The 15,369-nt window shown below is 44.0% G+C and overlaps 3 protein-coding genes across 3 annotated transcripts; all 3 read right to left on the bottom strand.

The window, feature by feature from the left end:
• mcat (malonyl CoA:ACP acyltransferase (mitochondrial)) lies at positions 1-2,265 on the bottom strand. The gene is made up of 5 exons (XM_020092222.2): positions 1,650-2,265; positions 1,309-1,396; positions 1,016-1,233; positions 741-878; positions 1-419 (listed from the first exon to the last, which is right to left on the bottom strand). Exons 1-5 carry the CDS (start codon positions 2,076-2,078, stop codon positions 147-149), a joined length of 1,146 nt encoding a protein of 381 aa, XP_019947781.2. The 5' UTR covers positions 2,079-2,265; the 3' UTR covers positions 1-146.
• A 483-nt stretch (positions 2,266-2,748) lies between these two features.
• def6c (DEF6 guanine nucleotide exchange factor c) lies at positions 2,749-8,336 on the bottom strand. Its single transcript, XM_020092221.2, has 12 exons — positions 8,082-8,336; positions 7,262-7,402; positions 6,628-6,810; positions 5,944-6,174; positions 5,716-5,862; positions 5,393-5,501; positions 4,688-4,908; positions 4,487-4,594; positions 4,052-4,218; positions 3,729-3,927; positions 3,540-3,630; positions 2,749-3,259 (listed from the first exon to the last, which is right to left on the bottom strand). The coding sequence occupies exons 1-12, from the start codon at positions 8,175-8,177 to the stop codon at positions 3,039-3,041; spliced, it is 1,914 nt and encodes a 637-aa protein (XP_019947780.2). The 5' UTR covers positions 8,178-8,336; the 3' UTR covers positions 2,749-3,038.
• A 1,545-nt stretch (positions 8,337-9,881) lies between these two features.
• Positions 9,882-13,419, bottom strand: LOC109632692 (tetraspanin-7-like). The gene has a single exon (XM_069520186.1). The coding sequence runs from the start codon at positions 12,949-12,951 to the stop codon at positions 11,863-11,865; it is 1,089 nt and encodes a 362-aa protein (XP_069376287.1). The 5' UTR covers positions 12,952-13,419; the 3' UTR covers positions 9,882-11,862.
• Positions 13,420-15,369: the final 1,950 nt, after the last annotated feature.

The raw sequence follows: 15,369 nt of genomic DNA, 5'->3' as shown, positions 1-15,369 counted from the left end.
TTGAGTAAAAAATAACGATTTTAATTCAGACTAATACACAAACAAGACCTTGAGAAGCAACCACAGGAGCTTGCAAGTTTAGTTGGTCTTGCAGAAGTCCATTTTTTCCTCCTGCTGCTTAATTCCAAATCCACGCCTCTGCGTTATCAGTCTTCATACGTGGTGACTTGCACCTGCGTGTACGTTTTGAATGCTTTCATGTTGCATTTCTGAAGCGTGGCGCCCAGCTGCTTTCCCGGGCCGACCTCGTAGGTGTGAGGGAATCGCTCCCCCTGCGTCCTCTCGTAGATCTCGTGCAGAGTTTGCTCCCACTTCACGGGCGACACCAGCTGCTTTACCAGCTGCCGCCGAATGTGGCTCTCGTTCATGTAGCGCTTCCCGTCGACGTTGGAGTACACGTTGATCTCAGGACGCCGCATCTGAGGAGGAGAGACATCGAGGAGTCAGATGATTAAACTAAAGGCAACTTCATGGCTGTCAGCTCCATTCAAATCTAAAGGTGAAATGTTGATGAATGTTAAAGGGGCAGTAAGTATAATTTCCATTCTCCCAAAGTACAAACTGGAAGGTTGATGATTTGTTTTCATGGTTGCAACTAATTATTATTTTAATAAAAAAATATCTGCAGATTATGATCTCAACAAATACATTTTAAATCAAAAATCCACGTCAGTCTGGTTCCAATAAATATATAAAAAGACCACGAAGGGCGGATGTGACTGAGCAGCACTCGGACTGACCTCCACCTGTCTAAGAACCTCTCGGAGGGGTTCAGCAGCCGAGGCCATCAGCTCGGTGTGAAATGCTCCGCTGACCGGGAGAGGTTTGGTCCTCATGAACTGGAGACGTCTCGAGTTCTGCTGCAGGAAATCCAGAGCCTAGAAGGACAAGAGAGCTCGGATTAAAAAACACGTACCAGGAGACACAGATATGTCACCACCTATACCAGGTAGTAATGGCTGCATCACCTGAGATGGTGCAGTTGTATTTTTGATTTTGTTTTTACGCTCCGTACCTGTCGATGTCCTGCGATGACTCTGCCGTCAGGGAACAGATAGTTGGCCACAGAACACACGGGCTGCTCCACCCCCAGACTCTTGCAGTGCTCTTTAGCTTGCAGACAAGCGTGTTTATACTGAGCCTGACGTCGTCCGATGACTGACAGCATCCCACTGGGAGCCAGCTCCGAGGCCTTCTGCATGGCCTCCGCACGCACCTTCACCGCATACAGAGCTACAGGACACAAGCAGGGTGTAAGCATGGTACACTCACTGTCCGGCACACGACAGGACATGACGTCATATTTACCCTCTGCAAAGTCCATGGCACCGGAAAAAACCAGAGCAGCGAATTCTCCAACACTGAAACCTGCAGCGGCCACACATGTCTCAACAGCCTGCGGACACGTGCGAGGAAAAGGAACATTGTTTTTCTTTGGCATTCATAATAACAGTTTATTATAATTACTATAATGTTATTATTAGTAATGTGTACTTATTAAAATTTAAAATATGTCAGGTGCAGCCATGATGCACTCATCAGAGAAAAAGTTGGGTTGTCACTTGTTTTTCTGTCAAACCAACAACTTATAATTAAAATGTTCCGTGAACCGATTTTGCAGAATGACCGATTAATCGACTGATCGCCACCTGTGGGTTTTCCCGGTTGAGTCTCTCCACAGCAGCCAGAGAGGTGACGAACACTGCGGGCTGACAGTGCACCGTCTTCATCAGGTCCTCCTCGGGCCCCTGCAGGCACAGGGACAGCAGATCGTACCCGAGGATCTTCTGGGCGACGTCGAACATCTCTTTAACGTTGGGGTACTTCAAGAGACCCCGGGCCATGCCCACGAACTGGCTGCCCTGCCCGGGGAAGAGGAACACGGAGCGGCCGCTGGGGTCCTTCCGGCGCCTCCAGCTCCGCTCCGGCTCTGTGTCCGGGAGAGGAGCGGAGGTTTCCGGCGGGGGATCCGGGGAGCCGCGCTGGCTGTGGGACAGACTCCTGCCGAGAGAGAGCAGAGAGCCGAGCTTCTTCCCCCTGGAGGCGGCCGACATGTTGACGAGCACTGACGTCAGCATGGTGAGCTCCTCAGCCGATGACGTCCTCGCAGGTCACAACCATCCCTCCATTCACCTGCGAACTGAACCAGCGGATCAACCGAGATATTAATCAAGAGTTAAACCCGACACTGAGCCTCCAGCAGCCGGCGTGACCCACTGCAGGGCGCCGCCATCTTGTCTGAACCAGGGAGAGTTCGACTGTTTTCTTTCCGGGTCATTGCCAGACTTCAGCGCCCCCTTCAGGTCAGATTCTGCCACGACATAAAAAAACATAAACAAATAACAGTTTTATATATACTCACACTTCAGAACTCACTAAAATATAATTCAGAATATAACTAAGAGGATATATAATATATACAATAGGATAAGATAAAATAATGAAGGTAAAAATATATATAATAATAACATCGGCATTTATATATACATACCTAAATATTATATATAATGATGTATACATTAAACGTTATTATATAAATGATGATGTGATTATATATAAATTACTGAATGAATTATGCAATATATATAAAGAACAATGGGCAAAGAATGAGAGGTGAAGTTAATTAGATAATCAAAACAAGGGTAAATACCTCAATGCTTTTTAAACTTGACCCATTTTTACAAATGGTTTCCAGTGGATGTCAGCAGAGAATTTGCAAGAGCAGATTAGTAAAAATGACAAATATCACAAAATCATGAAGTTTTATTGTTCAGCAATAAACTTTATTGTACAAAACTGTACATCTCTGTTGGTCTCAGTCAAATGGGTCTTAATTGAATCCAGCATCACATCGAGCTCGTCGTCATTGTCCTCCATCATCTCAGGGTAAACCTCTGAATATAAATATATTACCATGATTTCTGCAGATTCTCTACATATTCCTGGAAATGATGAGTCTCTCTCTACTCACAGTCCTACACATATTTTTAGTTTGATCATTTTTGAAATTGTACATTTAAAAACAGTCAGCATGGTTATCACATTTGTCCGTTGGGTTTTCCCTGTGATTCCTCCGATCCGTCAGTCAGATGGGCGGCCTCCATCTGCTCCTCCAGTGTCCGGTCGTCTTCTGGGATCTGATCGATCTCATCGATCTCATCGGATCGTTTCTTGAATTTAGTGATGAACTCGTTACTCGCCAGCGCTCCTTCTTTTTTGGGACACAGTTGTTTGGATGACATGCGATATCCCAAACGCTCTACAAAAAAAAAAAATCGTAGGATTGTATTTATTGTTGTTAATTTCATTTATACCACATTTCCAAATATTAAGTCCTATTTTTTTGTGTTGAAAAATTGTAATACCAAACACTTCTTTATTCTTTGGATGATTAAATGTCTTCTAGTATAGCCCCATGGAGCATAGCATAGATTCTTGCTCCTTAATATCTCAGTACGTTTCACATAGTTTTTAATATCACATTGTTGTGTCGACCCTAAGATCCAACCTGAACACAGCAGACAAAGAGAATACTGCACCTCCAGGAGAGATGGGCGTCATCAGGCGGTTAAGCTGGACGTTCCAGTGCCGCACGTGTTGACTGGCGTTCCTCAGCTTCTCCTGAACCTCCTGGAGTGAGAGGATAAGTAGAAAGTGGTAGTTACGGTTGTTTTTGTATAAAGCGGAGGCTCGCAGAGCTGATCCAAACACACCGCCTCATTCCTCACCTCCAGGCGCTGGTGACTCCTCTGGCGAGACGCCTGCAGATCCTGGAGCTCCTGCGAGGCTGAGTCGAGGGCCGAGGGGGTGACCTCATCCGTCCTCAGGTGGGAGGCCTCCTCTATAGGGCTGAGGCTCTGCAGCGCCCTCTGCTGCTCCTGCAAGAGCTGACACTGCCTCTTCTTTTCCTCCTCAGCCTCCAGCAACCTGAAGGAAAGAGGCGGAGCAGAAGCTTAGAGACACCAGAATATGAGAGGTGACTGAGACGTGTGCATGGGAAGGTAGTTATTGTACTGTGGTCGCTGAAATGTTTTCCGTGTGTGTTTCTCACCTCTCCAGCTCCTGTCGGACTCTCTCCTCCTCCAGCCGAGCCTGGATCTCCATGTTGAGCGCTGCCTCCAGTTTCTGCTGCGTCAACTCCAGCTCCTCAATCCTCCTCTTCTGCTGCTCGGCCTCCTTTTCCTTCTCCTGCATCTCCGCCTGCATGCTGTCTCTCAACTGGACACACACGCACACACACACACACAATCACACGCATACGCAGCAACAGCTGAGTGGAAAGAACTGTCCTCTTCCTGATTCACCTCTTCCATGAATCTCATAAACGTTTCTAAAAACACTAAAAATCACTGAGGGTTAAATCTGAATTTTATAATGCCAGAGTCTTCATGCTGTTTTCAGAGAACGGAGAGATTGGATGGATGCTAAATCCCATTTCAGAAAAATTGCAAATACATTATCACAAATACACTTTTTTTTTTTTTACCATCTCAGCCTCTTTCAGTTGCCTCTCCAGCTCCATCTGCACCTCCCTCTGTCTCCTCCTTTCTTTCTCCTCTGCCTCCCTTCGCCTGCTCTCCAGTTCCCGCGCATGCTGCAAACACAGATGGTATATGAAGCTAACACATATTTATAATAATGGCATTATTGACCTTGTGATTCCATTATCGACCCCTTCCCCTCTCACCTGGATGATGCTTTCAATCTCCAGATCCTGTTTGTCTTTGTCTTTCTCCATCCTGTCCAACTCTTGGATGTTGGAGTCGTCCGATTGGCTGCTGCAGCTGCTGCGGGTGCTCCGGCACCGCTCCCGATGACTGTGTTCTCGCTGGACCCGTCGCTTCAGCTTGAGCTCGTGGTGAAGGGAAGACTTGCTCTCGCCCTGGAGACGGAGGGCTGTCTGAATGGCTGGAGAGGCCACACACACAGGTTAATGTAAATTCTGAGTAAATGAAGACCATTTGCTTGGTATAAGAAGAACTGGTGGATGCATGTTTTTTGTGAGAAGATCAAATGTTCCTTATCCTCAGTTGCCACCATAAAAGGGATATGTGGGTTTTAATATTGAACAATTCACAAACATAAAATCATCCAACATAACTGAAACTGATCTAAGGGGCCACAACAAGGACACACAAATAACCTCAGCAGCATGTCTCCCCTGCTCTCTCTCCCCCTTTCACACTTAATGCCGGAAATATATACACATATAAAAAACCTCTACCTCGGCCTGGTCTCGTTTTATAAGGATTTTCTGAAACCACAATGGAAAATTTACTTTCAGATCCAGACAAAGCACAAGCACAACACAGCCGTGGCCACACACATTATAAACCAGAGTAGTTAAATTGTGACCTTGTCCTTGTGATTCTACTGAGACGCAACAACTCACCCTGAGTCCACTCCACTTTCTTTCTCTGGTCGGACGCACTCATCTCAAAGGTTTTATTGTGGGTTTTCACACAGAACAGACAGCGTTTCCCCTCCCTGTCTGCAAGAGTCTGGGACACAAAGGAGACACGAGAGAAAACATCTTGAGCCGCTCTCCGACATGCACACCGATTATTCTTGAAATATTACGGTGGGGTGAAGTTTCTAACATGCACCGGATGTGAAACTGGAAAAACCGTCCAGGAACTTGGAAAGACGAGGAGATTCGAGAGCTCAAGTTAAAGACTTTGGGTGAACACATCTGCAATACACGTCCTGACCAACCTCTATGACACAGCTTTTATCCAGCTGGATTTCTCCTCTCTTGTCTTTCAGGTCCTCGCTGACGTAGTACGCCATGGAATAGGGCTTCAGCACAAACCAACGCTCTGTCCAATTCCGACGCACGTGCCCCTTTTTCCACATATAACCCTGAAAACAACATTGGTCAGGATGAAAAAGACAAAGAGAAGATATAGAATTGGGTAAAAAAACATGATCCTAAACGCTCACCCTCTTCAGGACGTTGTGATACATCTCCAGGAAAACCTCGTGCAGAGCCAGACTGAAGGCCTCGGCACTGGTGACCCTCAGCAGTTGGCCCGCAATCATGCGCTCCAGGAACGACCACACAGACATGCCTTCCTCCAGCAGCGTGGCATCCTGGGATATCAAGTCCTCCAAGGGCTTCCCGTCCCACTCCTCGCTCATCGCCGTGGAGATTTTCTTGAGGAGATACTCCACCTAAAAGCCATTGAAACCATAAAAAACCAAATGTGCGTAGAAATCCAGTACGCTGATGTACTGCATCAGTACATTTCTGTTCTGTACTTCACAGAAGGAGGCTACTGTGCCATGAGTACAAACAGTTTATTTTGGTCTCTGTCGACAGGAAACCAAGAGCAGCATGGAGGAAACACAGGAAGGAAGATCCTCATTAACTCACTTATTTGCACTGCTGTGAAGAAACTGGGCAATCTGGTTGTGATTGGTTCCTCTGTGTGTCTTTATTTGCACAGAATGTTCCGCGACAAAGTTTTGCACTCTTCTCTCCAGATGCACACTGTTTAATTTTTAACTTTTATTACTTTGAAAACATATAATCGTGGACTTGAGTCTCCACGGTTGAGCCCTGTTCAAAAACGTCACTCACTCATTAATTGCCACCAATAATCCCAGTCTGACATCATCGCTTACCTCCTCTGGAATCATCACCAGTGGGTAGCGGTCCTCGGACAAGAGGTTGAATAGACAGAAGAGCTTGAAACAGTCCCTCTCTGATAGCAGCGCCCCCTGTGGTATCCCCCTAAAGTTCTTCTTCATGGTCATCATCCAGCACAGGTCGTCAAACTTCTCTTTGTCGAACATCCCCTCTTTGACCTGAACAACATGGGCTGTAATTACTTAAACATTCAGGAAACAGGGTTTAAACATCAGATGTCTCTAAACCACAGAGATTAACACTGGAATAAACCAGTGATTAGTGGAAAGCTGCTCCAACGACCAACTTTAAACTTTAACTATTACGATAATTTCTGCCTCTGAGAAACGTTTGAAATGTCCACATTGATAAAGGTGCGTATATCTTATTTACAAAAGCATTTTCAAACTGTTTTAAGTGAGAAGAGAAATAAACATTCTATATTTCTGTTATAATTACAAACCTCAACAAAAATCTATCAGTGGGTGAGTTTTGAATAACTTTGTGATTGATTGTCCTGTTTATGGGCCATTTAATGACATATCCTGTTAAAAATGTACAACATGTGCACAAATAAAATAGACCACAATAACCGGAAGTGAAACAAATAAGTGTTGAGGTGTTTTTAACCTTGTCCAGTATATATTTGTTGAGGTAGGGCATGTAGCCATGATTGGACACCGGCCCATCATCATCATCCTGGAAGTGCTCCTCCAGAGCCACAGGGTCATGTGGGATGTTCAGCACAGTGTACAGGTTGTGTGAAAGCACCTAGAGACACACACACACAAACACACACACACACACACATATATATATATATACAGTGCATGTATAATGGATATAATCACACTTTAAAAAGATAAACATCAGAATGATGTGCACACTACATTTTTTCATGTATCCACACACACAGTAGAGACAGCTGGTTTCTAGTGTTTGCATGTCAGGGCAGCTTTCTGCTGCTTCCCTGGATTCTTCTCTGCAGTGGGGGGGGGGGCTCAGACAGACATGTAGGAACTGGACAGAAAGCCACATGACAGAGTGAATAACACTCTCTCAGTGTGGACATGCACAGTTCTGATTGAAACGCTGATATAGCTGTGGTGTTATTATGTCTCTGGTTATAAACGAAGAAAAGCAACAGAGAAGAAGTTGGACTTTGAGCTGGAATCTGGCTCTCGTCTAATCTGAGTAACGTGTTGTTGGTGGGACATATTTGGGTTTGTGTGTGAGGCTGTAGGGCGTTTGTGTGTTCACTAGTACACTTAGTACAACATAGATTCATACACAATGTTCCAACGTGTAAAGGCCGCGAAAGAAACCAAAGAGTTCTGGTTTGTTTCAACCGGCGCTAAACAGAAGAAAAGTGGCACAAATACGCAGTTAAAGTCCGCGTCCCTGCTCCTGTGTCCCAGTTTCCTGATCTAGAAAATGACCACACACTTACCTTCAGCTGTGACTTGGACACTTTGCCACACTTCTCCACATCCAGCGACGTGAACGCGTACCAGATGGACTTGAGGAGCTCGGATTTTAAGTCCATCTTTTTGGAGACCTCGCCGTGCGTAAAACAGCTACATTTCCAGGCGCAGCGCGGCGGATGGTTTTTACGCAGCGACGGACTACAGAAAGAGAGAGAGAGAGAGAGAGAGAGAGAGAGAGAGAGAGAGAGCTGCTGTTGTCGTGGTGGGACAGAGAATTGCCAAATAAAATATAGGGCAGAGCGCAGGCTGCTGTGCAAACTGTGCAATGAGTCAGACGAAAGGCAGACAGAGGAGGAGAAAAGAGATTTTTTTTTCTTTTCACTAGATGTATCTTAATAAAAATGTAGAACTTGGGGCCCACAAGTGAAATCCAGAACTATGCCCAAGCTACATTTCCAGGGTGTGAGACTTTTCTCCAGCCTGCACAGACATGGATGTGTGAAATTGCAAAATCCAAAAGCAAATAAACTGGGGGCAGAGCTGTTATCAGATTCAGGAGCTTTGCACCAATGTGTGAGTAGGTCCCTGAGGCCATATTTATTTTAAGCGGCTCCAAGTGCAGGGACATGAAGATAATGGCCAACAACATGTTCACATTTCTAAAACAACAAAACTCTGAATGAATTCTGACCTGAAATAAAACAGTGAAGTTTGTGTTTAGAGATTGAAACCTTCACACAGACACACAACACCCCTCTCTTGAGTATATGTGTCTTTTTCCTCTGTAAAATAAAATTCATTGGAAGTTTTCCTCACCCTGAATTACACCCTGTACAGAGACACAAGTCACATGAGGCAGAAGGTATTTGTGATTATGGATTATATACAAATATAATTTGGTGATTTGGTTTGACAGTATAGTTAAATATATTTGGCTGTGTGATGTAGTTTACTGTGGGATTTTAAATACAGATCTCACAAACTGCATCACTTTGCATCTGTTTTGCACATTACCGTAAACAGTAATTATTATGCTAATGTTATGTCAGCAAAAATGGATTGTGGGTAATTACATAATGTTTTTTCATCCAACACCCATCAAAAGATTTTTCACTGGATGTGCCTGTTGTTGCCATTTTCTCGCCCCTCGTGTTTTCCCTGAGTTAAGATGTTATGCATAATATATTTCGGAGCTCATCTTATGCATGTTGAAATCCTGAGTGGATATGTCGATCTCAAGCAAAATAGGTTAAACAAGGACAGTGCAATCAGACAGAAAGCATCCGCAAGCCTTGTTAGAGCATAATGTAGGCTAATCAATACCATAATTAGGTCATGAAAACGTCAGTCATTGCTTGGAGCGCAGCACGCAGGCTGTCTCTCAACACTGATGATGGAGGTTGTGATAAATGTATGAAAATCATCTTCTGAGCTGAGGATGTATTTCATGATGTTCTGCTCCATAAACTGATCGTTGCTGCACTGGGCCTGTTGTGTTTTCATCACGCTGCCGTGTCTGTTGTCTCCCTTCAAGGTCAGATCTAATCACTTCTGTCTCAGGTGGTAGAAATTAGATGTCAACCAGTTAGCCATAATTCGGAATAGGCTGTTTAGAGGTCTCATGTGAGGATCGACCAGTGCTGAGAATTTATCACTCTGGCATCTATCCACTCTGGCCTTGGTCATAAAATAAAAACCAAGTCATGTTTCCAAAGGTCTTTAAAATGCAAATGTGGGCTTCACGCTTTGCCACCTGTGAAATTGAGAGATAAATACTTCACTTAATTCCCAGAACTAATAAAAATAAATTACTCTTTACAAGATTTCAACAATTCACACAATCTTTAATATATACATATGTATTTGTCTTGCTGTGCTGCTTTTACACCACCATTACATCACAATAATGCTGTTACCATTTATACATTTAATATATTCAAGGACAGCAGACATTGTCATTCCCAGTGCTGAATCAATATCATACGCTGTAATGAGGCAAAGATTTTTTCGTGTATTGTTAACAGATATGGTTTGATACAGTTTCAATCATGCCATGTTTGCACCGCTGGTAACAATAAATATGGATTATATATTACTGAATGTGAACACATACCATATATTACAATTACTACAGAAATAAAAGCATATCCTGAAGAGGACAGATGAAATAATTGGTGATCAGGCTCGAAGCGAGGCTAATGGATTTGTATTTTTTCAGCGCTGGAATCTAAAAATCGAAAAAACTTTCTCATTCTTCAAAATTAAGTTAGCATTTTTGTATATGTACTCATTTTCTGTATTTTGCCAGGAAGCATACGGAAAGATAGCTTAGCTTGGCTCAAACACTGGAAAGAGCAAGCTTGGCTGTAATTTGAGTTGCTTTAAGTTGGATATAAAAGTAATTCAAGAAAAATGCTAATCATCACAGACTAACGTTTACATGTGGGTCATGCTAATGCAATCAAGAGATTTGGAAGTAGCGCTACAATTTTATGTTGTGAGATAAACTTGTGCATTAGTGTATAAATACTCAAGCAAATCAATGACACATGGAGGATGACATTTTAAAGCATTCATAATATCACAGAAGCAGATTTTACAAAAGCGCAGGATACAGTAAAAATGGCACAGACAAAATATCACAGACAGTATTAAGCTTAGTTTCTACAGCACCATTCCAGCACAGTGTCGCCTTTGTGATGGTAAAACTAAATGATGTGGAGATGAACATCTGCTGAACACAAACAGACTAAAACGTCTAAAGTGGAAAACTGCTGGTGAACATTCCTGTGCATTCACATATACTGCATGAGGTAAGTTGAGGAAAAGTCCAGCATGAGAAAAGTCTAACCAATAATGGTACATTCATTAATAATGTCATTACTTAAACATTTCTGACTGAATACAGGAAAAGAGGAAGAAAAACATCACTTGTACGACCACATCAGGCTCTATTTTAACAATCTAAGCACATGGAGCGAGTGTCCGAACAGTTAAACAGTGACAGAAATTGTTGCACCAGGCGAATTGGTTCAAAAGTTTTATTTAATCTCTCAGTAAATCATGGGTGTCCTTGGGGCGTAACATGCAATCAACCAATCAGAGCGCCATGTCCTATTCCCTGTAAAAGCCTGGCATGCTTGCCCCACAGCAGCTGACAATAATAAAGGCACATTTGCCAGGAAAACCATCTGCTCATGCATTGGAGTGAAAGCGCACAAGTAAACCATCTACTGCAACAACAGGATCCCTGAGGTGAAGCAGGTGTGGGAAGCAGAGTGTATGCAGCAGGTCTATTTCCTGATTGTGGACTTCAGACCAGATGTTTGTTGGTCAACAGCACAAGTTAGAAATGCACCAAAAATGCACCTGACTACATCTCATATTAAAACCAACACGTCCATTGACTCTCAGATGGACGCAAGTGCATTTACTATTCAAACAATGTGGCCACTGGACGGGAAAATGACAACTGTTAGCAAAGACCCTTGCATCATGCCATCGTCTGTGAGACTATAAGAAGCTATTCAATTTTGCCCCAAGAACATGTGATCTCAGACTAGCTACTACTGCACCAAATGGACAAAATTGCACTTTTAAACCTCTTTTCCCCTTACAGTGAATCAAGTGAGGATTTTTTAAACCTGTACAGTAAAGAGAGCCATGCAAACAATGAGGGTCAAAGAGTTACAAAGTGAGAGGAGTAGCTGTGGAACCCTGAATGCCCAAAAACACTCCCCCAACTTTGCAACTCGACTGATCCTTTACGGCATTGATTACCAATACTTGGTTTAAGATTGAGCATTAATGTGCCACTACACGACGATGATGTCTTTGTGCTGGTTTGTTGGCAAGCAGACAAGCCAGGGCAATGCCTCCAATCTGGGTAAAGGCTAATCCCAACACAGTGGCAGCAATGTGGAAGACGTTGTCGTTGACCAAACTGAAGACTTTACGGAAGCAGCCGTGTGGATGGATTCCTGCAGCAACTACTTCGTCATTATCATCTGACAGAAGAGGACGATTCTTGCAACCCTTGCGCCTCGCACAGCAGCTGTCCGGCAGGGACACCGAGGAACTGTTCTCATTAGGCAGGAAGGTCATGTGTTGGGAAGCCCAATCTGAAGTGAGCCAGTCACGCCAACCCTCAGCGCCACAACACTCCAGGGCCCTCTGCAGGCTGTCTAGAGCATCGGCACGGCCCTCATCCTCCGTGTAGCCGGCCACCGCTCGCTGTAAGCCACTGCGAAATCCTCCAGCAATATCTTCACGGTAGAAGAGGCCTGAGAGTCCAGCTGCCAAACCGGCTATAAGTGCAGCAAGTTGAAAGAACCCATACGCCCTCAGCACGCAAGGCAGGTTTGCAGCCACCCCGAGACACCCTAAAAAGCCCCAAGTGGTGACGGCGGCACCTGTGGACAGGAGGATGAGAGGGGCATTGGGGTAGCGATTGGCAGACAACAGCATGAAGTCTGCCAGTGAAATCTGAGCCCAAACACCCAGGGTGAAGAGGGCCAAGCCGGCCGCCCAGAAAAGGCAGCTGAAAGCAAGGAGTCCCAGGCGCAGGAGGTGCATGACTCCCACTGGGCGGCAGCAGGGTGGGGGAGTACCCACAGGTGGAGGTGCTGGGGGAGCCAGGGAGGCCTCTGAGCACATAGACAAGGATAGTCGCTGCTGCTGTTGGTGGGACTGCTCCTCCTGCTCTTGGTAGGGTGACAGCAGGTAGCCAGGGATGGCAGAGGGTCGGCGAGGAAGAGGAGGAGGAGTGAGTAGGTTGAGACCCTGTGGAGAGGACAGTCTTCGCACAGCTAACTGGTCACGCTCCCAGTCCAGAGCTCGTCTGCTGGGACTCGGCCGAGCTGACAGCGAGTCGTACGGCAGTGCAGAGCTCATGATCCTTGCTCCGGCTTTATCTACTCCCCTCTCTCTCTTTTACACACTCCCCTTCTCTTCTTTCCTCTATCAATGCTTTCACACTCGTCTTCGTCCAACACACAAGCTCCCTCCCACCTCTTTATGACTGGTTATTAAGCCACCACCAAGACAACTAACACCGACTGGACAGTAAATCTCGCTGATGGGTTCTGCGTCGTGCCGTTATCTGCTTCCGCAGCCCGCTTGTTTCCACCCTATTTATCTGTTTATTTCACCTGCATGGTCACCAGCTCTCCGAATTTCTCCGCTGACAGTCACATCCAGACATCTGCTCGCGCTCTGCTGCCCTTCACTCTGGTAAAGGCAAGAGGTGAGTGCAGTGGGATGGACTGAAGAGTCCGTCTATGCACACCCTCTCTCGGTGTGGAGGAGAGTTTGACTTTTGTCCACTTGTGAAATAAATGATGGGAGAGTTTAACTTTTTATGATTTTGAAATTTTAAGACAAATAAATAGGCTGTTAGTCTGCATATTTTTTGTAGATAATTGAAGCCAAGGGTTAAGACACATAATAATTCTTTACTTCATAAACACATGCAAAACACAGAGTTTGTTGTATCTACATTGAAATCCTCAGCTCCTCTCTGACGGCACCGTGAATGTCTACTACATAACTGCTGACATATCATTAAAAGAACACTAACACGCAAATGTTTTTTGTCTTTTGTGAAATGAATTATTGGAAGAGTTTAGTCTGGAGGGCAGGTAACTTACAATTAACCTCAGAAACATGAATTGGTGCATTAACATGAAGTTGAAGGTCAAACTGATTTAAATAAACTATTTTCCCGAAGCATGCATTGATACTTGAAATTGATGGTATCATTTTGCAGTGAAGCTATAAATGGTTTCATACATTTATTGCAATAGATCGGCTCATAGCAGCATTATTTTTGTGCGAACTGTTGAATTACAAAACCTCCATTGGATAGCTGGGTGTGGGTTCCCTGGTGGACGACGCAACCAGTTTTATCCTGGTGATTCCTGTCTGGCATCGACTTCCCTCCCATTAACCCCCCGCCCAATCAGAGCTATTTAAAGCCTCTCAGTTAATTAAATGCAATAAAATGACTCTTTTATAAAAGGGCAACTGTAATAGTGGCATGATGGCACAGAGGGGAATGCCCAGACAGATTGATGGGGGCAGAGGAAAGGGGGGCGATATATATGTATACTATAGAGTCTTTTTGTTTGGGCTGTACAAGCTAAATGTATATATCCTGAAAAAATAAGATGTAGCTGACTACAGCAGCTTACAGTTTAATGTTTTTGCTTTCCTTTTATGCACCTTGTTCTCAGTACATGAGGGAGGGGTGAGCAGATGGGCTCTGAGAGGAAATAAGATGATGTCCTGATATTTTTAGTTAATCTTTGCTCTGTAACCATCAACTCAAAGAGTCCTTCAGTTTTATGAGGAAATAAATGAAGGAACTACGTCATTCAAAAGACACATCCAGTGCAAGCAGGATTACAGCAGTAAAAAAAAAGAGGTGTCAAGGAACAAGTCTTCCATTTTTAGAGAGTAAATGTTTCTTTCCGTTCTGTTCCTTGACCCGTTATATGGGCACCAGGTTGGGAAACACTGCCTGACAGTATAATGTACTCGGCACGACTCAAAACTGGCCTGAGCAAAGAAACAGGTGCACAGTTAAAGCACAGAGGCTGTTGAGGGAGATTTTACACAGTGGGCAGCAGAAAGAGAAATCTGGATAATCTCCGGACATTCTCTGGGGGAGGTGCTTGTGACAACTCAAATGTCCCGAGTGAGAGGTTCCAGACTTTCTTCGGAGTTTCTCTTGCCAGCCCCCCCATGAAAACTCAGTGAATCTCTGAATAAACTGATGAGAGAACACAGCAGGAGATCCAACCACAGGACTCACAGCGAGTGAGTGGATGTGTTGATGTCGTTGTTAAAACGTGACCGACGCAAAAATGAAGAAAGGAAACAAACAAAAAGAATATAATTATCTCATAAATAAAGTCCTGCACATGTACAGTAGTATACACCATTAAAATGTATGTTATTTAATCCAGTAGATGGCGTCCTTGGGTATCTGGTCAACTTTATTATTCTGTATGAGAAATAATTTACTCACAAGAAGAAATGTTTTCACCTGCTTCCTAAAAATACTCCATTTATCATGTAACTTTACTCTGTATTTAAATTGCTCAATTTATTAGACAATATCTACAACACGCTTTTCCACAAGACTACTTTTCTTTTACATATGTACCCCTGCCTATATATATATATATATATATATATATATATATACATAATGCTTTATTTTTGCACATAAGAATGTACATTTCCTTTTTGTATGTTTCAATCCCATACAAAAAATACCAACATTTTGTTCATTGTTGTGTTTATGAC

Source organism: Paralichthys olivaceus, chromosome 23, assembly GCF_024713975.1.
Source record: "Paralichthys olivaceus isolate ysfri-2021 chromosome 23, ASM2471397v2, whole genome shotgun sequence".
NCBI lineage: Eukaryota > Metazoa > Chordata > Actinopteri > Pleuronectiformes > Paralichthyidae > Paralichthys > Paralichthys olivaceus.
The sequence above is the reverse complement of the archived record's forward strand: the minus strand, read 5'-3'. Positions and strand labels throughout refer to the sequence as shown.

Bases quoted from the DNA above. Each gene is read 5' to 3' on its own strand.
- def6c (XM_020092221.2), bottom strand. From the start codon at position 8,177: ATGGACTTAAAATCCGAGCTCCTCAAGTCCATCTGGTACGCGTTCACG. The intron at 6,175-6,627 runs GTAAGCGATGAT...AATGGCTTTTAG, and splicing joins TGGTGATGATTCCAGAGGAG to GTGGAGTATCTCCTCAAGAA. The intron at 4,595-4,687 runs GTGAGAGGGGAA...CTGTGTTTGCAG, and splicing joins AGATTGAAAGCATCATCCAG to CATGCGCGGGAACTGGAGAG.
- LOC109632692 (XM_069520186.1), bottom strand. From the start codon at position 12,951: ATGAGCTCTGCACTGCCGTACGACTCGCTGTCAGCTCGGCCGAGTCCC.
- mcat (XM_020092222.2), bottom strand. From the start codon at position 2,078: ATGCTGACGTCAGTGCTCGTCAACATGTCGGCCGCCTCCAGGGGGAAG. The intron at 1,397-1,649 runs GTGGCGATCAGT...ACGTGTCCGCAG, and splicing joins TCAACCGGGAAAACCCACAG to GCTGTTGAGACATGTGTGGC. The intron at 879-1,015 runs GTACGGAGCGTA...TTGTCCTTCTAG, and splicing joins TCATCGCAGGACATCGACAG to GCTCTGGATTTCCTGCAGCA.